The sequence below is a fragment of the Podarcis liolepis genome (assembly GCF_965112155.1).
Source record: "Podarcis liolepis genome assembly, chromosome: 3".
Classification (NCBI taxonomy): domain Eukaryota; kingdom Metazoa; phylum Chordata; class Lepidosauria; order Squamata; family Lacertidae; genus Podarcis; species Podarcis liolepis.
The window spans coordinates 108600090-108627624 of record NC_139557.1 but is presented as its reverse complement, the minus strand read 5'-3'; the positions used below and the strand labels follow the sequence as shown (position 1 = coordinate 108627624).

The following is a 27535-nucleotide window of genomic DNA, read 5'->3' as shown; positions in this document are numbered from 1 at the left end:
AATACGGTAATTGTACACTATGCTTATGAGTTTCAAGTACACTGGGGCTGTATGCTGTTGAAATGTAGATACCAAAATATCTGAAAATTTACTTACTTAGTTCAGAAAAGAACTTCCGTAAGGTATTTTTTAAATATGATCACAACAGCAAAACCTTTATATGCTAAATAAAAGATATATGGAATACCCCAGCTTAGAGATTGGCTTGTCAAGTTATAGAATTCAACAATTATCAATATCAATAAACTAAAATGGGTGTCTTTTGGGTAAAGTTAGGCAGCAGCAGAGTTGAGCAGGAATGATAATTTTAAAGAAAATACTGAAATACCAGGTGTAGTTTATGGTAATCCATTTCCTTTAATAAAAGTTGAAGGTAATAATGGGCTGGATCCAGATGATGTTAATTGGACCTTAGGTTCCATTAGAATCAATGACAAGTTAACTAAATTAACTTGTCACTAAATTAGTTCCCACTGGTTTCAATGGGACATACATGCAACTTAACTCCATATGGATCCCACCCAGGGTTTATTATTTTTGAACTTTTTTAAAAATGCCAAATTATTTCCCTGCTGGATTTTTTTTTTTATACTCACAAAATCCCAGGAAGTTTCAAGGCAAGACATTGCCCCTTGTAGAAGCCAAATTCTTTCTCATGCAGCATTTGTACTTCTACCCACCACGTGCCTGCAAATTTAGTGCCCTGTACAGGTTTACTAGCAGCAATCTGTTTGCAACTGTACAGGTTTCCAAAGTAGCAATCTGTTTGCAACACATTGCATGCTAGTGCCTTAACATGGAGGGAGGAAAAATCAGTAAGACCAAACCAATCAGTGGCTTTAACTTGTAAAGACCTGCACAGCTTGGCTTAGGACAAGGGTCTCTCAAGGACCACCTGCAAATGTCTTGAGAAAACCTGGCAAAGCTGTTCTCTGGGTTCCTCTGCCTAGTGAACAGGGGTGGGTAATATAACTGGGGGACTGAACCTTCTCTGTGGTGGTGCTTCCTAGATGCTTATGCCTGGTTCCTCCGTTCACAAGTTTTCAGTATTGGACAAAAAAATTTTATTTGACAAGGTATTTTAATTCGATGCCCTTGTTAAGCTTTTGTTGTCTTGAAGCTTTGAGTTTTAGCTGAAATGTTTATTTGCTACTGCCACTTTTTAGTTCTGTCCTTAACTTGTTGGTTTATTATGTTTAGCTTTATGTTCATAATTATCCAGTAAATTTCACAATCACTTTTTTAAAAAGGAAAGACAAGATATACATAATTAAGATACTGTACTACAATTATTGGATGATTTAATCATTTAATCTGTTGTTTCCATTGACAAATCATATTAAAGATTTTTAACATTTGTTTGCGTTATTTGAAATGCTGCCCAAATGTAACTCAGTAAGCCAGCAAAGCATTGGTTGGTTTTACTCTTAAAAACCTTATGCATATTAAATTCTTCTGACAAAATCTTGACATCTTAAAAAAACACCCCTGAACTACCCAAATAATAATAAAAGCACTTAACTTTATGAGTCAAAAACATAAAATAAAATAAAATATACTTTAAGTAACAAAATATCAGTTCTTATGTGCTTCAAAAAATTATTTCAATCATACAATTTATACATTTGAGTCAACCTTATGTTTATTACTATATGAGTGCAGTTTTCAGTCAAATCCATACGGGAAATAAAGGCCTCAACGGATGGCTTGTACACCAGTCAGGTACAGGGTTTAAAGGCTTTTTCCTACATTGCAATCGAATGACATGAAAGCATTCCTATGACTGAAAAGATTGTGTTAGTGGTCAAATAATCTGTGCAGACAGAGAAATAAGACTCTGGAACAAGCTTCTTCCAAGTCAGTTGTATCTATTTACCATTCGGAGGATACATTTTCAAGTTTAGAGAGCCACACAGGAGTGATCTCATGTCTTTAAAATTACCCATGCAGAAAACCGCGGACAGAAAATAGAATTATACCTGTAATTTATTTGCTTATTAATACATCTATAAATGATAGCTTTTATAATATGCATGCTTAGAAAAACATGCTTAGAAAGACAAATCCAAGTTGGAAGCAAATGCATGCAAGACATCATTTTGGACTAGCAAGTAAAGTCCAAGGATGTAATTCCAGTATGTTATTTGAAGTGCAGACAGAATTATGTACATCTTTCACTAGTGGAAGCAGCTTCTAAAGAACATTATTAGATGTAGCAACTTGTGTTTTCATGAGGTAATTTTGTATTTATGTGTAAGTAAGTAAAGATACCAAAGATTGTATACAACTCACCAAGAACTCCTTCTACGCAAGGCCCATCAATTCAAATGGGAGTTGCACAAGACATTAGTGGATTGGGTTCACCGGTTTTATGGCATGGCATGCTTAATGTAAGAAACGCTCAAACTTTATTCCCTGCAAATTACTTAGGGCCTACAGTGCTCATGCCTGACTGCAATTTCATTCTTCTTCCTGGGCCGTTTGCCCTTCTAGAGGAACTCAAGACAACAGCGGCAGTGCTTTTGGCTGAGAGAATTAGACGTCCTCAAGGTTCAGTCTGCAAATAAAGGGAGACCGGAAGGAGCCCAAATAGAGATGTCCATCATGTTCATGTGCTTCACTTATGTAAGTTGCCACCATTCCATTCGGATCATGGAAGCTTCTTCTGTAGGATCCGGTGTCACTTAGTTCTAGAAGTAGGCTGTACTTGGGCACAAATTTTATCACCATTTCTTGACTGAGCAGCTGGGGGAAGAAAGTATTCACCTCAGTCATAAGCATTACAAGTACACTGAGCAGTCAGTTAAAATATGTTACCCAATTCAGATTTTTAAACCCCAGAATGTCCAAAGAGTATCAACCATCCAAAAGCTCTTTGAAGCACAATTTATTTTGGGGCAGAGTTAAGCATATGATCAAGTATCTTGACTAAATCAGCCTTCCCCAACCTGGTGCCCACGACCCAGATGTTTTAGATAGCTTCTCCACCATTCTTGACCATTGACCATGCTGGCTGGGGCTGACAGGAGCCGTAGCCCAAGGCTTTTGGAGGGCACTAGGTTGGGTAAGGGTGCACTAAATCAATGGGGAGTGTTAAAGCTTGCCTACAGTTTGCCCAAATTAAGCTTCTCGTGATGGGTGCTTTTTGTTTTTTTAAAAACTGCAAATGTAAGCATTTTAATCTTAAAGCATTTTTAATTTACTGTCTATTTGAGTGAATGTTGCAGTTTTAGTGCTTTTTAATTTGTTGCATCCGTTTTATGCTTTGTTCTGCTACATAAAAATAAAAACTACTTTTATGTTTCATAAACTTGTAAACCACCCTGGGAACGTACATTTATGTTGAAGGTGTGGGATATAAATATTGATGCGTTTCAATCTTCACACCAGTCCAACAAACACATAAGGTAATAAGCACCAGTGCTGGCAGCTGGGACACTTGTTGGACTGCTAAGAGGAATGAAGAACATCAGCCCTCGGAACTTCCGTTTGCCAGCACCACCAAAAGGGAGGGAGGACTTCACAGGTGCCTCCAACAGCCAATGCCTCTCAAAGTCCTAGGGGTTGGAGTGGTTTCAATACCATCTGCCTAAAGCAGGAACAACTGCTTGACTAGGAAAAGGACTCTCAAGGGGGGAAAAATCCATCCCCCAGAACTTCCTTTTGCTGCCACCATCTTTGAGACAGCACAACAAAGAGTCACACAATTTAAACATTTGATTGATATTGCCCGGTATTCTGGCTCTATCATTGTGAGGGCAATATGATCTGTCCATAAATCGGCTATTTCAAATCACTTTTTGAGAAACGTTAATATTAATATACTGCTTTTAAATGTCTTGTTTTAAACGAACCAATTGGCTCTCAAGATAGGTTATGCAATTTATCATCAAAGCAGAATTTGTTTTACCTTAAATATTATTCTTTTAATCCATGGTTTTTCAGATAAGAAATCCAACATAGAAAATCCAGGATTGGACCGAATAGCTGACATAGCCACCCAATAACCTCCAGAGCTGCTTGGACGTATGTTATCTGGAAAGCCGGGCATATTTTCTATAAACATGTCTTCTCCACCTTTCATTAGGCCAGATACGTAATATCTGCAAAATTAAAGTGCTTTAATATATTACAAGATAATAGCACCTGTCAAGGAGGAACCATAGAAACCAACAAGTGCTTCCTCCCAGGAGGAAGAAGAGCCAAGAAAAGACCTACTATATCACAAGTGGGCAAAATTTGTCAGAGCAAGTGAGTCTGCAGTTTGCATAGTAAAAGCAGTGAGTTCGCTTGCAGAGCACAGTATTTAGAAAAGCCTCTTCAACAAGGATGATCAACAAACTTTGCATCGAATATATTCCTAAAAAGATAGCTGAGCTTAAAACAATTGGCTAATGCTGTTGGTGCAAACTTTAATGTATAGCCACCTTGGGAGGCATCCCACATACCTTCGTATTCTTGCCATAGTTGTTTCAGCCACCAACACAAAGTCTTCAGCAGGTGAGAGCTGGACTCCATTTGGAAATCGGAGCCCTCCCATTAAGACTTTCACTTCCTTTGTGACAGTGTCATATTCAAGCAAGCTGAGGGCAAAACCATTAACACAGTCATTAATTTTTAAATTCATTTGTCATAAAGTTACGTGCAAACTGATACATAACCATGTAGACTATAACAGAACCAATACAAGGAGCACATATGTGTAAGAGACCCACAAGTCAGAAGGGGTCTCAAGCAGAGCAGTATCATAGTCCAGTTTCCTAGAGATTTCAATACTCACAGGCTCATTTAACTTCTGTGAACCAACATGTTTCCTAGTTGCTTCATTCACAAATTTGCTTGTAATGCCATATTTTTATTGGCTTGGTTTCCACACAACTCTAAGCATAGTTTATTTTGAACTATGGTTTAACACAAACAAGCAGCCTGCTAATGCAGGCTCCTCAAAAGTCTCACCACTCCTGTCTGGGCCGTTCTTGAGAGACACTAACCACAGCACTGGTTCACAGGTATGCATTAGTAGGAGCACAAGGAACCTAAACTCCAGCTCAAGGGTGGGGCTGCTCATTCAATTCAGCTATTACTATTACCTTTAATTAAGAATTAGCACATTGGCTAAGAGAAAATTCCACACCAGGCAGTCCCAGCCGTGCTACAGACCAGAAACTCACTAAGCAACCCAGTCGTACTGCTCTGTCAAAATTCCGCTTTCGCAACTGGCATCAAAACACTGCAAGGATTTTCCCCAGTTGGGACTTACCGTCCATCATCGCAAGCCTCCATGATTAATAAGGAATAGTCTTTTCTGTGCCATTTACTACTGGAGTCAGTAAAGTAGATTTTCCTTCCATCTCGCGTCAGTGTAAGATCATTCACAAAGGACATGTTTTTTCCTTCAATGGGAATCTTGCAGGACACAAGTGGTTTCACTTCACCTGATCACAGAAAGGAGGACTTGGTTAACCCCTTGCTTTCCTACATGCTTTAAGTTTAGAGTAGTTAATAACTTTCCAATGATAAGAGCTTTCCTTATGCATCAAAATGGCAGATAGAAAATAATTTACAAATATTTTCATTTACTTTGGCTAAGGAAGAGGAATCTGTGTTTGCACATAAGAAAGATTTTTTGTTCTTAAAATGAACAGCTTGCATTTCAAGGTGTGCTTTTGTAGTATGTTATTTAAAGTAGACAGATCCATCGGGCTGAAACTTTCCCAACTCCCTTCTTGCTGTACTGAAACCTTGCTTTAAACAGCCATCTTTTCCTGAGTGTTTCCTTCTCTCTGCTTGCTCTGCTTAAACCTCTGCCATTGTTTAAAACTGTAATTTTCCTCTTGTGTATGAGAGACAAAGGATGCAGAGCCATGGAATATTACATAGTCCTTTCACAAAACATGTTTCATTCCCAGTATTAGGGGTTATTTTCAGCATGATTTCCCAGATTCAACATAGTAATTTAGAACAGGTATTTTATTAGCAAGCAAACATTCATATATGTACAACATTCATCAGCTGATAATCTTCGCTAACGGAACAAGATGACAGGATTGCTCATCTTAAAAGAGTGCCATATATCATCATGGTGTGTGTGCAAATGGCTGCAGAATAGGAAGGAGACATGAAAATGGGGGTGATCTGCATGCAAAAAGGAGGTGGAAAAGGAAGTGAAAGGGGAAAGGGGGGTGCAAAGATAGTTGCCAAAAAGAGGGGAGTTGCAGGCATGAGAATGGGGTTTAAGAAGAAAGCAGGGAAATGGAAGCATCTGAAGAATAGGAGATCATGGTGACTTCACAAGGAAGACAAAAGAAATGCCAGGCCAAAGCAAACATTAACAGGAAAAACATGAGTGCAAGTTTACCTGAGTCAGGATTGATTTCAAAGAGTCCATAGTAAGCATCTGCCACAAAAAGGGTGTTCTCTGGTCCAACTCTGATTCCAAGAGGTCTCCCACAAGTGGTTTCATCTTCTCTGGTTCCTTTTAAGACACATTTCCAGCAAGTTAACAGTAGCAGTTTTTATACAAAGATTTCTATACTGCTTCAGGGAAAAATGCCATTATTTCAGAATTTAATCCAAAAACAAATATTCAGCAAAACTTTACTGATATCAACACCATTTTATGCTGACAAAATTCCAAAATGGTATCTTTAGTGGCCTGTTGCAGGAAACAACAATGTACCTTGCAGACTACTGAGATTTTCTGGGCAACATTAAATTGTGCTAGTGCAAGGATTACCATGAACACAACAAGACTTTTGCTGCTCTCCTTCTCCTATGCGCGCCCTGTGCTATCCCTAAATCTGCTCCAGAGGGTGGGGGAACTCCCAGAACAGATTTAGGAGGCACACAAGAGGAAGAGAATGTTTACTTACGCAAGGATAAATCCTTGCACTGATGGAAGTATTTGTTTAGTGCTGCAACCCTTTGTACAAGATCCAACTTCCCCTTCCTTTCCTCCCACTTCTCTCCCCCCCCCCCCCCGGAAACAGGGAAATTCCCTCTTGCACGAGCAGGCTGACACTTCAATGTCACCCTAACATATTTATTGTGAAAATTTCATGGACAAATAACTAGTTGCCTTATAATAAATGTGATGAATAATCTCTTCTAGTTGTGGATTTTTATTGCATTTATGTTTTTGTTGCCACTTTTAGGACAAGTTATTCTTTTTGCATGGAGAATGAAGATGTAGCCAAAGCAGCAGCAAATGTTTAAAACTTTTACGTTCACAGTGCCCTCTACTGGCTGTTCCAAAAAAGGAAACCAACACAAGCAGTATCAGTGCCTATAACAAAAGGAGAAATAATTTGAAACTAGACGTTCATTCTGCAAGTTACCAACAAGCAGTACTGACAACAGTCAGTCTCTTTCTTGCCCCTTACTGACTTCACATGGCACAACATGTGAAAAACACAGCCTGTGGTAAGTGAAGTCATTTCCTTTTTCCAAAATACCTTTCTCTTCCACTGTTCTATGTAGGAAAACACTTTGTCAGAACAATGCAGAGTTGCCTCTCTCAACTTTAACAGGCTAAAGCCAATCACTCCCAAAAGTTGGACCACTGCTATCCTATATTCTCTTAAGCACCTCTGTGTTTGAAGGGGATATCCTGAGTGTAAGATATTGGACTGTGCTATATAACAAAATAAATGGATAGAAGCATTAGAGAAAAAGAAAAGCTACACAGAATTTTTAAAAAACACAAAATCAAAGGATAGATGTTAAGGAGTAATGGTGCAAATCTGGATGCTGCAATGAAGCTTCTCATTCTCCACATGCAATTTCAGATGTAGTTCCTCTATTTTTCTACAGTATTAAGCTAAACTAAAGTCAAAGATTGCATGATGTGCAGTCCCAGAATGAGGGGCATGTTATCCATATTATATTGAGATACTGACTGTGCCTGGCTGCTATATGATTGAAATAAAAATTGAAATACTTTGTTGTCACTTGTACAACTTGTATACAGTGTGATTACACAAGCACACACACCCCAGCTCTCTTAGTCTTAATTCCCCTCGTTTACTGACGCACACCCACCAAACCCGAAAGTCAGTTGCCCTGTTGTTATCTTTTCATTCAGGAGCCTAACAGCCCACGGATAGATGCTGTTCTTTACCCTGTTGGTGCGACTAATCATAGAATCATAGAGTTGGAATAGACCAGGGCCATCGAGTCCAACCCCCTGCCAAGCAGGAAACACCATCAGAGCACTCCTGACATATGGTTGTCAAGCCTCTGCTTAAAGATCTCCAAAGAAGGAGACTCCACCACACTCCTTGGCAGCAAATTCCACTGTTGAACAGCTCTTACTGTCAGGAAGTTCTTCCTAATGTTTAGGTGGAATCTTCTTTCTTGTAGTTTGGATCCATTGCTCCGTGTCCGCTTCTCTGGAGCAGCAGAAAACAACCTTTCTCCCTCCTCTATGTGACATCCTTTTATATATTTGAACATGGCTATCATATCACCCCTTAACCTCCTCTTCTCCAGGCTAAACATGCCCAGCTCCCTTAGCCGTTCCTCATAAGGCATCGTTTCCAGGCCTTTGACCATTTTGGTTGCCCTCCTCTGGACACGTTCCAGTTTGTCAGTGTCCTTCTTGAACTGTGGTGCCCAGAACTGGACACAGTACTCCAGGTGAGGTCTGACCAGAGCAGAATACAGTGGCAGTATTCCTTCCCTTCATACTTCTATATCTTCTATATCTTCTGCCTGATATCCCCATGCGTAGCCAAACACCACCAGTCCAGGCTTCCCATAAGCTACTGTGCCCATTTATAAACTCCTTAACAGCTTAGGACTACTTGATGGAGTGCCTTTCCCAGCAGGTCCTAACCTGTCCAATGAGACAGGCAGGAGACTGGCTGGTGGTACAAGCAATGGTGCTGTGCATTTGGCAGTGACATGGCAGGGATTTTAATGTATTTTTTCCTTTTAGTAGTTTAATTTTTTTATACAGCATTGTACTAATTGGATGAAGGTTGGTTTGGAAATAAATAATTTCTTTTGAAGATTGCCCGAATATAGCTGTGGCAGTTTGGTAGCTTGGAATAAGGGAATCTGTATAGTCTTTCATTGGTAGCCCTGAGTCTGGGAGAGCATCGATTTCCCAAGACCTTGCTGCATTCTCCCTTTCATTTGCAGAACTTTGTGACACATGGACCTTTACAAATCTGCTCCTCTTAACCACTGCATGGTCAGTTTCCTGCTCCAAACATCCCCTCTGTTGCTGTCCCATGTCAAACTCAGCTAGGGTATTTTCAACCAAAGCCATTATCTGGCAATCAGGGCTGTAGTTGAGCAGTTAGCTGGAATCATTGGCATGAAGGTTAAAAGAAGCACAAAAAGAGAACCATCAGGAAGTGTTGATACAGTTGCATAGATAAAAAAATAACAAATGGTAGCGTGCGCTGAATTACTGACCATTACTCCAAAGTGTTAGCAAGTCAGTTCTCAGACCAAACCTGTATAATAAGACCTATGAAACTATATACCAAAAAATAACCTGCCTAAAATGTCCTGTGAAGAACATTATGAAATAAAGCTATTTTTCCATTTCGGAAAAGAAAAATCATTAGTGCACCTTAAAATGAGTTAGACGATATTCGAGCACATGACTTAGCAAAGCTTAAAATGTTGACAGTACAATCACTATACAATTCAGACCAAAATGCAATAGCAGCAATAAAATACATGGTTCCTCTAACTTACCACAGGGGCCATGTCCAAGTCGGGCTAATGTGTGTATTTCGCCATTTTCAATCTTTAGAATTTTTCCATCTGCTGTACCAGTGAACAACACATCTAAGAGAGACAAGTTGTAAGATAAGCTTTTTATGAATTCTGGAAACTGGAAGTACTGTATGAATTGTACATTGTTCCTTCATAAAAAAAGCTCATGACCTTTAAATATTAAAACTAAAGTCAGCCACAAATCATGTCCACAGTAGCAGTCATCTGTGGCTCAAAGCCACATGAACACACTCCAGTCAGCATCTGGCTCATAAACAACAGGACTCCAAATACAAACCTCTTGTAGGGATAACTTAGATCCTTTATATTGAGATACAATACTTGTTCAATTTTTACTTTCTTTAATGTTGATATCTCTTGGATTTCTCACCATCAGTGGATTTTTGTAGCTCTGGTGGCTCCTATTCACCAATTAAGGTTCCAGTAGAAAGGGAAAGCGTTGTTTTCATCTTCCATAATCCAAGCTAATAGATGGCTTTTTATTTTGATGCATTTCCCATTAGTCAGAGTAATCAGAGATTGACCAGCCTTTAACTGTAACACTGGGACAATCTTGTGCATTCATGGTTATTTTCTTATTTCTAAATTTTGACATTCTTGGTAGTGTCCTATTTTTGGTAGTATGTGTGTTTGGTTACATTTTCTGCAATTTACATGTTTGCTGTTTATTATTTTAATTATGAACTTTGCATAAATGGCGTTGCCTGTGAATCTATAGTGATTCTTGCCATTTGCTTCCTGGAAAGTTACAGAGGCCAGTTGGGTCAGGGGAAAAAAGACTTCTAGCCAGGATCTTGTTTCCCAGTGAGCAGTCAGATGCTTCCAGGAAGACCATAAGCAGGACATGAAGGCAATAAGGGGCCCTGTTCCATTGTTGCTCCTCAGCAACCATTAAGACACTTATCCACTTACAAGAGCAGGGACATCCAGGCACCTTGAGTATTAGACCCTGAACACACCAGGTGGGGACCCAAGGTACACTAGCTCTCTGGATATAGAAAATCAGCTCTCCCTAGCTCTTTCACATATCCCACAACACAACAGTTACAGAAACCACACTACTGTTACAACTTAGAGAGTGTCAAATCTTCTAACATGACATGCTCTTTCACTGTGTGCTTTATAGAATTGAAGATTTGATTATTTCAGAAATCAATTGCACAGTTGTTTGGATCAATAACAGAAGATCAATGGTTACACCAAGAGTTACCAACATGACTTATGGAGTAGTTATTACTATAAAGCAAGCTTCCTCAAACTCGGCCCTCCAGATGTTTTTGGCCTACAACTCCCATGATTCCTAGCTAGCAAGACCAGTGGTCAGGGATGATGGGAATTGTAGTCTCAAAACATTCAGGAGGGCTGAGTTTGAGGAAGCCTGCAATAAAGTATTTGTGGAAAAGAACAGAGCAAGAGAAAAAGTGATTTTTTGCTAGGCTCAGAAGGTCTCATGTTTGACTCAAGCTCCAAGCATTAAGACCCTTCACAGTTTAGCATGCAGATGTTATTGTGCTTACCGCCGATGTTTGCAATAGATTCTGGTCCAACAAGCTGATTTTCAAATAGCCTTTCTGCTTGTCGGAGCTTGAAGTTTGGCTCTAATGCGCCAGTGAGGAGAGGAGGTTCTTTGAAGCTAGGAGAGGGGGAAAAGGAGAAGCAATTTCATCGGTGGACTGAAAGAAAAGGGCAGGCAGCCAACCAATTTTGGAAGATTCTGGATACAGATAAACCTAGTTTTCCTTTCTACCTCGGGCACTAAAAGGCAGGTGAGGCTGGACATGAGTTTCAAACACACTCTGCTCATACTGCGTATGGAAGTCTGATCAAGGTATATACTTGTGTACGTAAAACACATCAACATAAGATCTAAAATGTTACAATATCTTGATAGAAAGTTTAAACTATAGTTTAACATAACATGCAAAATAAGCCAGCATCAAGCCAACACACTCGAGATGGAAAAGCCACAGAGAGCCCTGCAGATCTCTTTTAATGCAAAATAGAAAAAAAAACCCAGGGGATTTGCAAGATCAACATGATGGACACATTATAAGGACATATAATGGACCACCTATTGGGGAAAATTCCACTCTTACATCTTTTATACTAGTTTCCTATTCTAGTCTGGTGTCAAATGAACAAACACCAATTGTTCAAATGGCAATGCTTTCAGTTTTCAACATTGTACTCATTTCCAACGTTGAAGCATTTTAATACTGCATATTTGTAACTCAATATTTCCACAGCTTTTCTGAAACAATTCTCCATTACAAGTTAAAATGCTTCTTAATGAAGACTTGCTTTTATGGAACACCTTACAGATCCCTTCAAAATACACACCGTGATTACTTTGGCCAATAAGATGTAGTCATCCAGAGAAATGATCATACCACCAGGTGGTCAGTAACACTACCAAACAGCTTAGGAAAGAATCTTACCTAAATGAAATAGTAGCCATTTCCCTGTTCTAGATCTGCTTAGCGCTACTTAATCCTGTATTTTGCTGTCAGGATAATGGAAGTTAAATGGACCAAAGCTGAATACAACATGAAAGGTTGTATGAAATGGAGGATTCTAAGGACAGAGATGTGATTACGTATGTTAAACTTGTCAATTCCTGAAACTTATCATGACAGTATGATTTACAGGTTGATCTAACCTTATTTACTTGACAGTAAGCCCCACTTATTTCAGAGGGACCTGATTCACAGACGTATGCTTTGGACTGTAGCCTTAAAAACTTTTTTCATCTCAAAAAGATAAAGTATTTATTCTGACATATGTATGGCTCCTCATAAGAAAGTTATATGGATGGACTACATTATATAAGCAAAGAACCCAACTGAAATATAATCCAAAAAACAGAAGCATTCAGCGGGAGGGAGAAACTGCATAAATACTACAAAACAATACTTGTCACACCTTACACACACACACACACACACACACACACACACACACACCTCTTTCAAACATAAAATAAAAAAGGACTCAGGAGGCAGGATGCCAAAGGAAGCAGGGAGTCATAATGATACATAGCTTACAACAACCATGTTTGACTTAGTTTCAACCCCCCCCCCAAAAAAAAGCCTTTGCCAATTTTTCTCTGATGTGTAATGTGTAATCAAAAATTTGTTTGCACTTGCTTCTCCAGCATACCTTTCTTTGTGTGTTTGTGGTAGCATTTAACGCTCAGCAGGTTTGGGTGCTTTTGACCAACAGGCAGCTTCCTCTTTCTACAAAGGTCTGCTCAACATACCCCCCACTGCATAACCTGTCACAAAACAAGTCTAGTCTCCCATGCCTAACTGTATGCAACTGTCTCACATTATCACGTGAATGTAAGCTGTATTCCTGTAAAGCTGTGACTCAGGTGTTCACCTGGGCCCAAGTTTTCATGCGTGACTATTCTGATGAGCACCATACACTTTTTGGCACCTGCTAAAAATATTCCTTTTCAGAAAATCCTACCCAGATGCGTTAAAAATTGAGGTAATTTTAATCTGTATTAGTATTTTAACTTTTGTATGTTTTAAAGGTTGTAAATTTGTCTTGATTTTTCTGTTTTATCTTTTGTAAACCACTTCATCTTTAAAAATAATACAATGGTGTATAAATTTTATGAAAAATAATAATAAAGTAAGACAAATTTATTACGGCAAAAGATTTCTGGGCAACGGCCCACTTCCTCAGATGCATGGAAGTGTTATCCTGAGTTTCAGGGGTGTGTACAAATTCACATGCAAGCATTTGTATGAGTTCCCTTAAGTCATGTGGGGGCACCCCAAGAAAGGGTTAAACTGTTCCATTAACCAGGTGCCACTACTGAAAAGGCCTTCTCCCTGGTGGTGAAAATATGAACGGCAGCATCCAACCAAGCCGTTCTCAAGAGTAGATCCACTGAAATTAAATGAATTTAGTCAGTCATGACTAACTTGTCACTGATTTCAGTAGATCTACTCCAAATACAGTTTAAATATATCGTGCAAACATATATTCATTCTCAAAACCAATGCAGTAAAGCTTTAGTACTAACACCTGGCAAGACTGAAATGAGAATTGAATACGCTCTTTCCAATAATTTGGGATTTTATCAATCTGGAGAGTTCTCCTTGTTCTGAAATCTTTCCCAAATGAGAGATGTCAACTTTTGGGTGCTCTCAGAGCCTCCAAAGTACAATTTCCTTCAAAGACTTCTTGGTGAATTCCTGGCTCGAGATACAAGAGAACTGAGACTCATATCATTAAGCTCTCTCCGTGGGTACCATACAAATATCCTTCTTCCTTCCTTCAATATTCCTAAATATTCCTAAAAATGTGTTGAATCCACATTTGGCTTCATGTCTGCAGAGACCCTAGATGCAGAGAGACCATAGGCTCATTTTAGCTGCGCAATCTGCACAACCCATGAACAAGGTATACTTATTGTGTTGGATCAAGTCCATGTAGGCACCTTTGCAAACATGTACGCAAGACAGGTGCGGAGCAGACACACCAAGGGGAATTGACACAATTCCCATAGTGCTAAACAAATTAAAAACCAACTCTAGCCAGATGAGAACACTTGCCAAAGAAGTCCTATTGTGCTTGAAGATCCTCTCATTTGCTTGCAGTCTTAAAGGATGCACTGTTCGTTTCGCTTCAAAAAACAATCTTCCATCTTCCTTATTATATTTGATTGCATTTATTTAAAAAAATACATATAGCAACTGTTATTCATTTCTAAGATCTGAACTGAGACAGCAAATGTGAAATTTGTTGATACCAAAAGCAACCCAGCTTTCAATACGTCTTTCAGTATCAGAATACTGTATATCTTAGCAGGCTGCACAGTCCTGTGTAAACATCACAGTTTAATCAGGTCTTACCCTACTAATACCTGCATTCTGAAGCAAAAAAAATTAAACTTACTAGCGATAAAAATATCCTAATGAAGTATTCAGTTAAACACTTAAATTACGTGCTACATTCTGATATCAAACATACTTTGCAACTCACCTTATAGGCTGAGGGTCTATTGGACACTCCAGAAGAATTATTGCTCCAAATAAGGGAATAATTAGCGATACAGCCAAAGTCATGAAAGTCACACGGAATACTTTGTTGCTGTAAGTACTGTAACAAAAATACAAAACAGAGTAGAAACTTAAATTGAAGCTCTGCACAATTTTAAACAATGATCACCAGTGTGTTAGTGTAAATCTGTACCAGCGATTTCAGACCAAGATTATACTATTTTATGAATGTGTAACTAGCAATACATCTATGTATGCCTAGTTTTTCCACATGAGCATGTTGTATAAACTCAGTGATTACGTCATTCCACTAATCAAAGGGGAATTACTAGTCAAATGAATAAAAAACTCCAAATATATTTTTCAAAACCATTACAATTTACCAGTGACATTACAGCTGAGCTATACATTCAGTAGATCACAAAACACATCTCGGGAACATACCATTGCAAAATGCAGATGTAAGACTACACATCCAAATGGTTCCTCATGTAGAAAAGCTCCCTGCACATGGAAATCATGTCTAAGAAGAGTCTAACCTACCCTTCTTCCCATTCTGTTAGTTATCCACAAGCAGGAATTTAAACGTTTAGAGTTCATAGTATCCTACCTGCATTCTTAACTGTATAGTCTCAAGGAAGGATATAGCTTGTGATGCAGAAAGCTCAGCCAGCAGAAAGGGAGGGAAATCACCTCCTCTCTCTTTCTACTTCTCTCTTAACTGCAGAGATGCCTTCTCTGTGTTTACTTGAGCCTTTGCAGCTTATGCAAAGAATCTTTGTGGGGGGCATGTGGGAACAGAGGATTTGCCAATGGAGAGCAGGTGAGTGGATTTAAGAACTCTGCATGTTAAATATGACTGGTACTTTCCAGTATGTGTTAGAAGCTGCCCAGAGTGGTTGGAGCAACCCAGCTAGATGGGTGAGGTATAAATATAATAATAATAATAATAATAATGATGATGATGATGATGATGTTTGAGGTAGAATCCACAATGCATGAATCTGACAGTTTAAATCCAAACCTTTTTATAGCCGCTAGAGAGATTAAGGGTAAGTAAGTGGGAGAAACAGAACTGAAGTTCTGTGGATGAAACCAGCTTAAGATTTTACTTTCTCAGGGTAAAGGTTGCATTTCTAACCCTTAGCCAGCTTTTTAATCACCATGATTTGTGAAAGGAAAACGAAGCAAAGAAAACTTGAAATCTCATTTTCTGAACCATTTCTCTTCAGTTATCTACAAAGATAGATACTGGAGTACATTTAGATACATGAAGGCCTTTGGTATTAACAAAAACAGTGTGGTGTCCTTCATAAATCAAGGACAAAAACTCTGCTAAGAGGAATGTTACGCAGCATTTTTTCCTCTGATCAGCACCTAAATGACTTTTTTTAAACAACTGCGAAGGGATAAGACAGGCTTAAAGGCCCTAGGAGCTGGCAAGGTCTGAACATCAGCATTTCATCAAAGAAGTGAAGAAATGCTGAACATGGATAAAAATGAATTGTGCTGCTCAAAAACCTATCCGTATACTTCTTTTTCATTTAACATGTCTAATTTGAAGACCACCAGCAACACGGAATTTGGTAAAGAAATTCAGCCATAGGAGATATGCCCATAGGACAGATAACAAACATCAGCCAGCAGGCCCCACTGAAATAAATGGGATTACTTCTTGGTAGACAGGCAAAAAGAATTCCCTGTTAAATAATTAAAATAAAATTCAGTTTCTCAAACTGCAGTTTTGATGACACCAACATGCAGCCTTCTTCCCAGTATAGAAATTCTGGGACATCTGAATTTGGCATTATCGTATTAGTTACACCTGAGAACTATTGTTGAAAGAGCTCTTCCCCACCCCAAACATGCAAGATTGCAATAGGTCTGTGTGACTCAAGAGCTTACTACCAGAACCTGAAAGCACTGGAAGTTTATTGTTTTTGTTACACGTTTCTGTAATATAGAAAGTATCATACCTAAGTAATTTCTCTCCCAAATTTCTCTCTCCCAGATTTGGTGTGAAGGTAACATTTAGATTATAAACTGTTTTTCACACACACCAGATCAAGGATAGGTACAATCACTGAAAAGGACAACAAATTCAAGCAGGTTTACCCAAGAGGTTTACCCAAGATTATATCCCAAGGAGATGTGACATAATTATCCCCTTTTCTCTTCCTTAGATTACCTCCAGGTACAGGTGTACAATGGAAACATGTGTTTACTGGAAGGTGAATCAGATATGTTAGCCATTGGGAAATAAGGAAATACTCCTCCAAGGAAGCATAAATGTAATTACAGTATTCTGCAGTCCAAATGCGAACTGAAATATGAACAGAGCGCTGGGTGTGCATGTACAGTCATAGCTCGTGTTGCGTTAGGTTCATGTTGCGTCTTTTCAGCTTGCAAACGCAGCAAACCTGGAAGTTTATACTTCTGGGTTTCGCCATGCGCACACGCGATCTGCGTGCTTCGTGCATGCACAGAAGCACTCAATAGTGCCACACATATGCGCGGAAGAGGCGCTCTAGTTGCGGACTTTTCAAGGTGCTGACAGCACCCCAGAACGGATCGTGTCCACAACTAGAGGTACCACTAATGTAAAGCCAAAGGTAGAAGAAACCAAGGCTCATAAGTCAGCAAAAATCAAGGCTTCACATGATGGTTTGTTGGCAGTAAAGAAACCAGAGTTTATTAACCATTGTTTAATAAACCATGATTAAAGTGTTAAGTGCAAACCAGGCTGTTCTTTCCAGTGGCTAGTGCTTCATTCAGACTCACTAAGCCACCCCCCAAACCACATAGTAAGTCACATTAAGAACACAGTAAGCAAACACTCAGAAATTTACTTACGAAGGGGCTTGCCATGGATACTATTGCCATGATTGCCATGACTATTAGCATTTCTGAGTCATACTCTCGTATTTCAGCTGCTCACACAAATCCACTAAACTATCACTTATCTGGATTTAGTATTTGAACAATGTTGTCACCAGATAACTCCATATACTTCCACAGAGCTTGAAGATTTCGCCATGCTGCAAAGATGACTGAACTCTCCCCTAGTTAACCCTTGTCCTCTCTACATAATGCTTCCTTTGCAAATGAGCTTAACAGGCTTCAATGCTGGAACCAATTTTCAACACCAGAGTTCTGGCCAGGGCATTTTATACAGAGAGTTTAATAAAAGAAGAGTTATTTTTATTGTATTTATATACCACTTTTTTCTTCAATGAGCTCAAGTTAGCATACATGCTTCTCCCCCTCCTCATTTAACCTCCACAACAACCCTGTGAAGCAGGCTAGGCTGAGAGTGAGTGACTGGCCCAGTGAACTTTATGGTTGTGGCAGAAGCAGGGATTCAACCCTGGTCTCCTAGGTCCCAGTCTGACACACTAACCACTGCACCACACTGGATGTCACATTTCATGTGCATGTGCAGCACTCCCCAATTTCCATAACTAGTTACCACACATTTGGGATTTAGAAAGGTTTCGACTTGGGTCTGTCTTCTGGGTTTTTTTATTACTGCCATTTCATTGCCTTTATTGCAGAATTATTCTTTTTGTTTATACAACTGGAGCACATTTGACACTTTACAGCCTTGTATAATGGGTGGGCGGGGGAGAGCTGGATTCCTCCTTCCCAAGCACTTTTCGATCTACATTTTGGTAGGTTTGAAATGAATGCCCAAAATTTGAGTGTAGCATACGAGCAAATCTAATAAAATCCACATGCTGGTTTTTATTGTAGCTATATTGTGATCACAGAAGGGGCCCCCGCGCGCGTGTGTATTTACTGTGGGGAGGCAGAAGAAAGCGATGTAAACAGGGCCAAAATACAATGCAATACGAGACACAATGCACCGTGTTTGTGTTACATTGTGTTACATGCCTTGGTAGCACTGAGAGAGAAAAGAATCAAATTATTATTATTATATACGAATAAATGCCATCAAATGAGAGGCTTTCCAAAAAGGCTTGAGCCCAGGAGCATTTCGTTGCAGAATTATGCGGCCCTCTTCTCCTTCCACCCTGCCCGAGGCAGGGAGGCAGCTCAGCCTCTCCCCTCCCGCCCCAAAGCACCCTCGGCCAGGCAAGACCCACTCCTTAAACCCGGGGTGTGGGGAGGAGGCCGAGGCAGTGGCGTAGCGTGGGGGGTGCAGGGGGGGCCGGCCGCACCGGGCGCAACATCTGGGGGTTAGGGTTAGGGGGCGCAAATCCACGGGTTAGGGGGCGCAAATTACTTGCCTTGCCCCGGGTGCTGACAACCCACGCTACGCCACTGGGCCGAGGGGGAATGGCGCCTCACGCCGCCCACCCAACCCAGCTGCTCCCTCAAGGGCCGAGGCGGGGACTCGCTTTCCGGCCCCCTCGCGCCCTAGAGGACCCGCCGGAGGACCAGCAAGAAGGCTACCCCTTTCCCTCAGGGGCAGGCAGGCGAGCGAGCGAGCGGGCACGCACGAGGTCACCTCCCTGAGAAGCCGGACGACGCCTCTCACGCACCTGCCATCCTTGGTCTCCTGAGCCGTGTTGTCCTCGGTAATCACCTGAGGGCGGATAGGGCGCCGCTGCCTCAGGCCTTCCGCCTCATTCATGTTGACCCCGTCGCCCCTCGGCGTGACTGAGGAGAAGCGCGCTTGCCCGCCGCCGCAGAACAAGCACTCCACGCAGCGCCAAGAGGAGGGGCCGCCCCTCCTCCGCCTCCATGCTCCGCCCCCGCCTCCATGCTTGCCCAACGGCCGCCAGGCTGGGGCCCCGCAGGCCCCGCCCCCTACATACCCGATCAACGGCTGCCAGAACCACGCCTCCTCGTAACGGCCGCCCCGCCGAAGCCCCGCCCACTCGGCTATGCCCGCCCAACGGCCCCGCCGAAGCCCCACCCCACCGCTGAGCGTAGACCAATCGGCGGCAGCCAGCTCTAAAGCCACTTCCCCCGTGACCAGAGAGCAGAATGGGCCCCCCTCAGATTCCACGAAGCTCTTCGAGCGATGACTGGCTGAGGCGTTTTAGTGCTGCCCACAGACAAGACCCCTCTCTCTTTGTTCTCTAATGGATCGACTTTCTCTCTGACACACACACACGCGCGCTTGACGCTTCGTAATACGCAGCTCCGCCTACACAACGCGCCTGAACGTCGGAAAGCCCGCCCAGCCCACACACTACCCACCACGCCCCCTCTCCCTGCGCCTGCCCAATCGGTGTCACAGTTGCATGCTTAGGGGGCGGAGTCAAAGGCGTATATCTTTCCCCGCGAGGAAAATGGAACGTAGAACGTCATTGCATTAGGAACGGGCAGTTGCAATGTGTTTAAATGTCCATATTGGTTTGTTTTTGTTCTTATTATGTCTTTTGTTTTTCTGTTTTGTATTTTTGTGTCATGGAACGCCCTGCCTGTGATCTTTGGATGATTGGTGGTGTACAAATGTAACAATCGTGATGATGATGATGATGATAATAATGATAATAATAATAATAATACAAACAGGTGGTTTGGGAAGGAATAACCTCTGGAGTTTACTGTACCTGAGCAAGTTGGGTATCTGAGCCCAAAGAATCAGTGGGTGCATATGCAACATCAGAAATAGAAATATTCACAAAGTGGCAGGGAAACATTTCAAGCTACCAGGACACTGCCTGAATTACATTTCATCAAATAAATTCAGCTTACGAGGGTCTGAGTAGAGACAGGTTCTGCACCAATACAGATGTAACTCAGTCTTGTCAAGTTGAGCGCTGCTGCAATTGTAAATGGTATATATTACCAGTGCTTTTTCTTGGGAAACGCAGGGGTACGCATTCCCCTGAACATTTTGTGAATCTAAGTTTTGCCTCATTGAGGGGCAGTATTTCAATATGAGTAGGAAAATGAGAATATCCCTAAGCATTTTTAAAGAAAAAAAGCACTGTATATTACCTTACATATAACATTATTTGCAAGAGGAATCTTAAGTGCACTTTCTGGCTTAAATGAGTATTCCATTACTTGATGCAGAAGTGGGTAGCCGCAGCCCCTGGGGAGCAAATGCAACCACATAATTCTCCTGAGGAGGCCACTTCTCATTGGCCCTGGTTCATACTCTCAGGGTTTTTGACTGGCTGGAACACGTGCTTGAGTTTTGATCATGACTTTTGCTTATCTGGATGGAGGATAGAGAAGAGTGTGTTTAGAACCCAGCCTACTGTACAAAGGTAAGATTTCATCCACACTTTTGACTCTGGACCCACCCACTATTGGCATGTGGTTGTTGACCAGAAGGAAGTAGCAATAATAAGAATAAGAATAAGAATAAGAATAATTTATTTGTACCCCGCCCATCGGAGCGGCTTCCACAAAGACCAAAAATACACTAATATGTCATACATTTAAAACTTCTGAATGTCTTCTGAATGTCAGGTAGTTGTTTATCTCTTTGACATCTGATGGGAGGGCATTCCACAGGGTGGGCGCCACTACCGAGAAGGCCCTCTGCCTGGTTCCCTGTAGCTTTGCTTCTCGCAATGAGGGAACCACCAGAAGGCCCTCAGCGCTGGACCTTAATGTCTGGGCAGAACGATGGGGGTGGAGACACTCCTTCAGGTATACTGGGCCGAGGCCGTTTAGGGCTTTAAAGGTCAACACCAGCACTTTGAATTGTGCTCGGAAAAGTACTGGGAGCCAATGTAGGTCTTTCAAGACCGGTGTTATGTGGTCTCTGCGGCCGCCCCCAGTCACCAGTCTAGCTGTAGCATTGTGGATTAGTTGTAGTTTCCAGGTCACCTTCAAAGGTAGCACCACGTAGAGCGCATTGCAGTAGTCCAAATGGGAGATAACCAGGGCATGCACCACTCCAGCGAGACAGTCCGCGGGCAGGTAGGGTCTCAGCCTGTGTACCAGATGGAGCTGGTAGTCAGCTGCCCTGGATACAGAATTGACCTGCGCCTCCATGGACAGCTGTGAGTCCAAAATGACTCCCAGGCTGCGCACCTGCTCCTTCAGGGGGCACAGTTGCCCCATTCAGGACCAGGGAGTCCTCCACACCAGCCCGCCCCCTGTCCCCCCAAAACAGTACTTCTGTCTTGTCAGGATTCAACCTCAATCCATTAGCCGCCGTCCATCCTCCAACCGCCTCCAGGCACTCACACAGGACCTTCACCGCCTTCACTGGTGCCTTCACTGAATGCTACCTTTAGCTGAAAAGGGCTGCTCATCCCTGACAGAAAGCTTTTTGATATTCTAGCACAACTTCCAACTGCAGGGCCTATTAGTGACTAGTTACTGATTCCCATAATTCCCAGGAGCAATATTAGGGCAGGACACTCCAGGGCATTGCGAGAAATTAATATGCTAGCTTTGAATCACTCTCAGATTGCTGCGGCTACTACCAACACAATATACCGTATGTCTGAGTGGATCCATATACAAGGGACAGCCCACCAGCAAACTTTGTGTACCAGGAGATCCCTTAAACTTGTTGACCAGACGTTTTTCAGCATTTCTGGGATAAACTTTTATCCTTAGCCTTATTAACTGTAATTGTTTTTAATTAGAATAGCACAATTTGGTTGTAAAACTGGTAAGCCGATTTGAATTTTAAAAATTATATTCAAATTTATTAATTGCATTTTTAATTAAACAAATGCATAACAGGTTTCAATTTCACTCAGAAGCTGCTGTTTTAATACAGAATATTTGTATGTAAAGCATATATTCCGCAAAAATAGAGATGCTATCATTCATCTTGTTCTGTGGTGGGAGTGCGGGCTGCTCTTATCATGTCCCAAGTTTTGAGGGAGTGAAGCCATGTTCAGGTGTTTGAAGAACATATGAGGGGACTATATAGACCTTCTGTAGGAAAGTGTACATTAGACTGCCACAGTGGATATTTTTATAGATTACAACCAGACTAGAAATCAGCAAAGATTTGTTTCATCAAGGGAGATTCCAATTCCCTTAAGATATGCTCCCTAGTGGCCATTAGATGGCACCAATTTTCTGTGTTGGTAGGATAAACTACTAAAAGTGAGCCTTTCAACAGTTCTTTTTGGCTCCAAAAAGTAACATTGGATAATTTATGCTACCTAATAAAAGGCAGAGATCGTAGAGAAGATTGCCTAGCATGCTTAAAAGCAAATGAAAAGAAGTCTCTCCCTGTCTGATGAAGTTTGAGGTTTTGGCCAAGAATTCTTCCAGTTCAAAAGCTGCAACCATAGAAGCTCTTTACAAAGACATACAGATCTGTATCCTAAATACTTCCCTTCATAAATGTTCCTGCCCTTTGGAATATAGGCACAGTCCAGTTAATGTACTAACTCAGGTATTTTAATATTTGTATTACTTAGCTGCAGCCCTTTGAATCCTAATATGGTTTTGATACAATATGCTATTATATGCCTTTTTATAAACCTTGCATAAAGTATCAACAATAACTGGCTATAAAACTATAGCAGATTTTTTCACATACAGACTGTTAACAAGGATCTTTAATGAAGATTTTCAGAAATATGCTATTTCCATTTTCTGTCTGTTAAAAGCAACACGGTTTGCAGGGTCGAAACTAGGCTTTCTGTCACTCGGGTCAAAGATCCAGTTTGGGACCCTACCCACCCGCTTCCCGATGCGTGTTTGCACACAAACATACATACAAACAAACACACAAACCTCAACAAATTTATTTGTAAAAGGCATAAAAAGTAGGCAATATATTATTTGAAGAGGTGTTATGACTGTATCATCAAAGGGAAAATGAGCATCCCTTCCAGTAAAAGCAAATTGTGTCAAAATTAGAACTTCCATGTTCAGCAAGTGTCTATCCAAGGTCAGGATTTTTTGAATTGGATTTATTTGGTCACAGGATCAATAAAACACTGCATATACATAATATCAGCCAAGACCCTCTGTTTTCCTTTTAAAATGTCTCCCACCCTTCTTCTTGGTTCCGTGCAAACCCTTTCAATGAGTTCAGACGTGTAAATTTACTCCCAGATAAGCTTCAACAAGATTCCTTTCAATTTTATTTTTGTTTGATTACTAATTTTAGGAAATGATAGTTTTGTAGTCATTTTAAGTTTCACGTAAGGTTAAGAAATGCTTTTTTCTCTCTACACATTTTTCATCAAGCCATATAAACATATATTATATATCATTAAAATTTTATATTTCAGTTATTCCTAATTAAAACTTGCTTTCACAAAATATGAAAAATAATTTATTCTACTTAAATGAATAATGTCCCTCTGCTGTTAATGAATGCAGTATCCAGAAAGATATCATGGGTTACTCAGAAGAGAGCATTTCCCCCAAGAGTAAGTTCAAAGAGTGAATAATATTTCCAAGGCACTGGTTTTAAGGTTGAATTAATGCTTTCTACTTTAGAGTTCCCACTCTGTTGGTTTTAATAAAGTATTTAAAAAAGATAGACAGGATATCCAAAATATCAGGATCTAACCCACATGCTGCATAGTTTCAAAGAAAGGCAAAGTGCAGTGAAATACACACAAACGGTATTGTAATATATGTATTTTTCAGAAGGAGAATCTTCTGAGCCTCACATGATTAAGCAGAATTCCATGAAAACTTGTGCGTATTTGATGGTTCCTTTCGTTTCTCGGAGTTTCTAATGGAACATATCCCCACAGCTTCTCATTACAAAGTAGGATGCTTAATTTTGTACTTCTCATATGCATCAAGTATTTCTTCAATGACACTGGAGTCATCCAGTGTGGTGATATCTCCCATATCGCTGACATTGCCTGTCACTATTTTCCGTAGCAACCTTCTCATTATTTTCCCTGAGCGAGTTTTAGGAAGGCGCTTCACTACCTGTTTGAGAAGGGGAAGAATTGTGTTATTGTGAGAGTGAACCACTATGACAATAATATGTTAAATTAAACCAGACACATACAGCCTTCAGCCTCTGGCCTGGTTCTGATTTAAGAGGAAACCATGGTTCCCCCATTACAAGAACTGCAAATGGAAAAGGTTTAAGTGTTCTTTTGCAATTTGGAACAAACTGTGATTTCCTACCATGTCCAAAAATGGCAAAACTGGTTTGTTCAAGAAAGTTACTTGGAAAACACCACAATCTGAAATTCTGGTTTGATCCAAGTATGTTTTAAGTATGGCTTGAAGATGTGGCAGCTTTCCTGAATTTGAACATAACAAGAAACCAAGCAGCAAAAGGAAACTTTAAACTTCCTACCCTTGCATGCATAGAAGAAAGTAACGGGTCTGCTTAAGCCCAAGCCTGACGGCACATTCTTATAATAGGTTACCCTTTGCATCTGGACAGTGCCATTGTTTTGTGCCTATGCAATCTTTTAGCCATGTTCATGAAGTGGTAAATGTAAACATATGCAAAAAGACACCTCTGATACTACCTTTAAAAGAAAAGTGGTATATGTACAGAGGACAAAGAATAACGGTGGCACAAGTCAAGTAGTAGGAACTTAGGCTTCGAAAAACAACAGTCTAGTAATATGAAGCCAGGGTTTAGTACAAGGCTTAGTAATGCCATTTTATAAAAGGACTACAAGGGAATTAATCATGAAGTAAGTTTTGTGTAAAGCGGTAGCACTACAACAGAGGACGATATATTTTGGAAGTAAAAGAAAGTCACCCCCTAGTTCAAGGGTTATCAGGCTAATGCAGTGGTTGCTAAATCAAGAAAAATCTGTCTGGCCATTACTAAACGAAGGCAGCAGCATTCAAAGAAACATGACTTATTTCTCTTAAGTTATGGATTCCCAAGATGAAAAAAGCCTATGAAAAATGTAGATCAATTATACTGCCCAAGCACTTCTAGTCAATAATGGACAACCTGCCCCCACAAGCAGCTGACCCCCTGTAGCCTGACATTATTAAAGACAAATTCTGATCCTGAAGAACTTACCAGAACATGATCAGGCACAGCATACTTGGCTATCCTGGAGGCAACTATTTCCCTTAGCTCTTTGGTAACTGTTTCTGGATGTGCTTTCTCATCTTTTAGAACTATGAAAGCAAATGCAGCTGGAAGAAAGGACCACAGTTCATTTACTATACATTAAACTACTCTCCACTCTTCCTTTTCACTACATAAGACAGCACATGTAGAATAGCCCATTGCTGAGTGCAATGAAGTGTGAAAGTCTTGCCTAAAGCAATGGCTGTAAGGATATTCTTTTCTAGTCAAGTTAAGAAATTATGGTAAAATTCCTGTTCTGACCAATGTAGTTTTTCTTCATTGTTTAAAAATGTTTAAAATTCAAGTACCATTCTTAGATACAGTCGTGAAAATATTATTGCAGTGCAGACTTACACATGTCTACTTAAAGGGGAGACATATGAGTTAAATGGGATTTAATCCCAAGTAAGTGTGTACAGTGGTACCTCTGGTTACATACTTAATTCGTTCCGGAGGTCTGTTCTTAACCTGAAACTGTTCTTAACCTGAAGCACCACTTTAGCTAATGGGACCTCCTGCTGCCGCCACGCCGCTGGAGCACAATTTCTGTTCTCATCCTGAAGCAAAGTTCTTAACCTGAGGTAATATTTCTGAGTTAGAGGAGTCTGTAACCTGAAGCATATGTAACCCGAGGTACCACCGTATAGCATTGCAGCCTTAAAACCAAAAGCTTTAATGCCAAATCATGCCACATTTTGAGTAATGAATCCTCAAAATACTAAGGTGTTCAAAGTTCTTCTAGAATCATAGAACTAGGGAGTTGGAAGGGACCACAAAGGTTGTCTAGTCCAACCCCCTGCAATGCAGGAATCTTTTGCCCAAAGTGGGCTCAAACCCATGACCCTGATATTAAGTGTCTCATGTTCTACATCGTGAGGGGTAAGAAATCTTATAAATATATAAATACTGGATTATTCTACATGTGCTTCCTTATGTACCGAAAGAGAATCAAATATGAGAAATCAAAAGCACTACTCCTTGTGCGAGAATTCTTGGATCAAGCTATCATGAATTTGGTTTATAAGCTGACCCTGTTAAACTTCATATACAAATCCTGTTGCTAAATGTTTTAAGCAAAAGCATTTCATTTCAATGAAATACTATTAATCCGGCAGTATGTTTTAAAATTCTGATTCTGCACATCTGATCAAACTGGTAACAGGGGCACCTGAAATAGAATCTATTCATTTTTTTCTATTAAACCATATCTTTCCTTACCTGAACCTATAAAAAGCAATCATTAAACATGAAATTAAGTATTTGAATACTATCTTCAAAACATTTCATTTACTTACCTTCCCCTTTGATACCATGCGGATAACTAATCACTGCTGTTTCAGGTACTGCAGGATGTTCATCCTTTAAAAAGACAAATAAAAAAATAAAGTTATGCTTCATGCCTTCCTTTTACAAGTTGAGTGAATAGATTCATGCATGCATGTCACTTGGGCCTAGTTCTTCAAACTGCCACCAGCAGTTTCTGTAACAGAACGTTACTCCATGGAAAAAAGAAGAGGTTCCTACACACACAAATCTGGCAGATCAGTGAGATGGTTAGGCTAGAACACCACTTCACAATATATTGTTTTGTATATACAAGGGTATTTTCTTATACGTAGTCTGATGTGGTATTCCTGAGTTTACCCTCTAATTTATTTGAAAAGACTAGGCCTTGATCTCTCATCAGCCACTGACTCTTCACCAGATGTGTGAACCATTTCCTTCTTAATAATTGTGTTTATGGTGATATCAGGTGGTAGACTGTCCGTGGTAACTAATCTGTAACCACATAAACAAGTTATCTCTTAATGCCACAATGAAGATGTCAATGAATATCAATATG

At 40.5% G+C, this 27535-nt stretch overlaps 2 protein-coding genes and 2 long non-coding RNA genes across 5 annotated transcripts in view; 2 read left to right on the top strand and 2 right to left on the bottom strand.

Moving 5' to 3' along the window:
- Window positions 1-1289: 1289 nt before the first annotated feature.
- On the bottom strand, window positions 1290-19903 carry APMAP (adipocyte plasma membrane associated protein). The gene is made up of 9 exons (XM_083494658.1): window positions 19274-19903; window positions 14752-14868; window positions 11271-11386; window positions 9712-9804; window positions 6359-6475; window positions 5261-5435; window positions 4449-4583; window positions 3911-4103; window positions 1290-2745 (listed from the first exon to the last, which is right to left on the bottom strand). Exons 1-9 carry the CDS (start codon window positions 19363-19365, stop codon window positions 2536-2538), a joined length of 1248 nt encoding a protein of 415 aa, XP_083350784.1. The 5' UTR covers window positions 19366-19903; the 3' UTR covers window positions 1290-2535.
- On the top strand, window positions 4112-9011 carry LOC310703023. The gene is made up of 2 exons (XR_014523901.1): window positions 4112-4251; window positions 7155-9011. It is a non-coding gene; the product is annotated as an uncharacterized lncRNA (long non-coding RNA).
- On the top strand, window positions 19666-27078 carry LOC310702970. The gene is made up of 3 exons (XR_014523848.1): window positions 19666-21029; window positions 21949-26113; window positions 26340-27078. It is a non-coding gene; the product is annotated as an uncharacterized lncRNA (long non-coding RNA).
- The window catches only part of ACSS1 (acyl-CoA synthetase short chain family member 1), a 31168-nt gene continuing 26845 nt past the window's right edge, over window positions 23213-27535 (bottom strand). For both annotated transcript variants that reach the window (XM_083494393.1, XM_083494394.1), the window contains exons 12-14: window positions 26988-27051; window positions 25639-25757; window positions 23213-24569 (exon numbers count right to left, since the gene is read on the bottom strand). In XM_083494393.1, coding sequence (XP_083350519.1) covers window positions 24393-24569; window positions 25639-25757; window positions 26988-27051 — 360 coding nt within the window. In that variant the 3' untranslated portion in view covers window positions 23213-24392. The remainder of the gene's footprint in view (window positions 24570-25638; window positions 25758-26987; window positions 27052-27535) is intronic.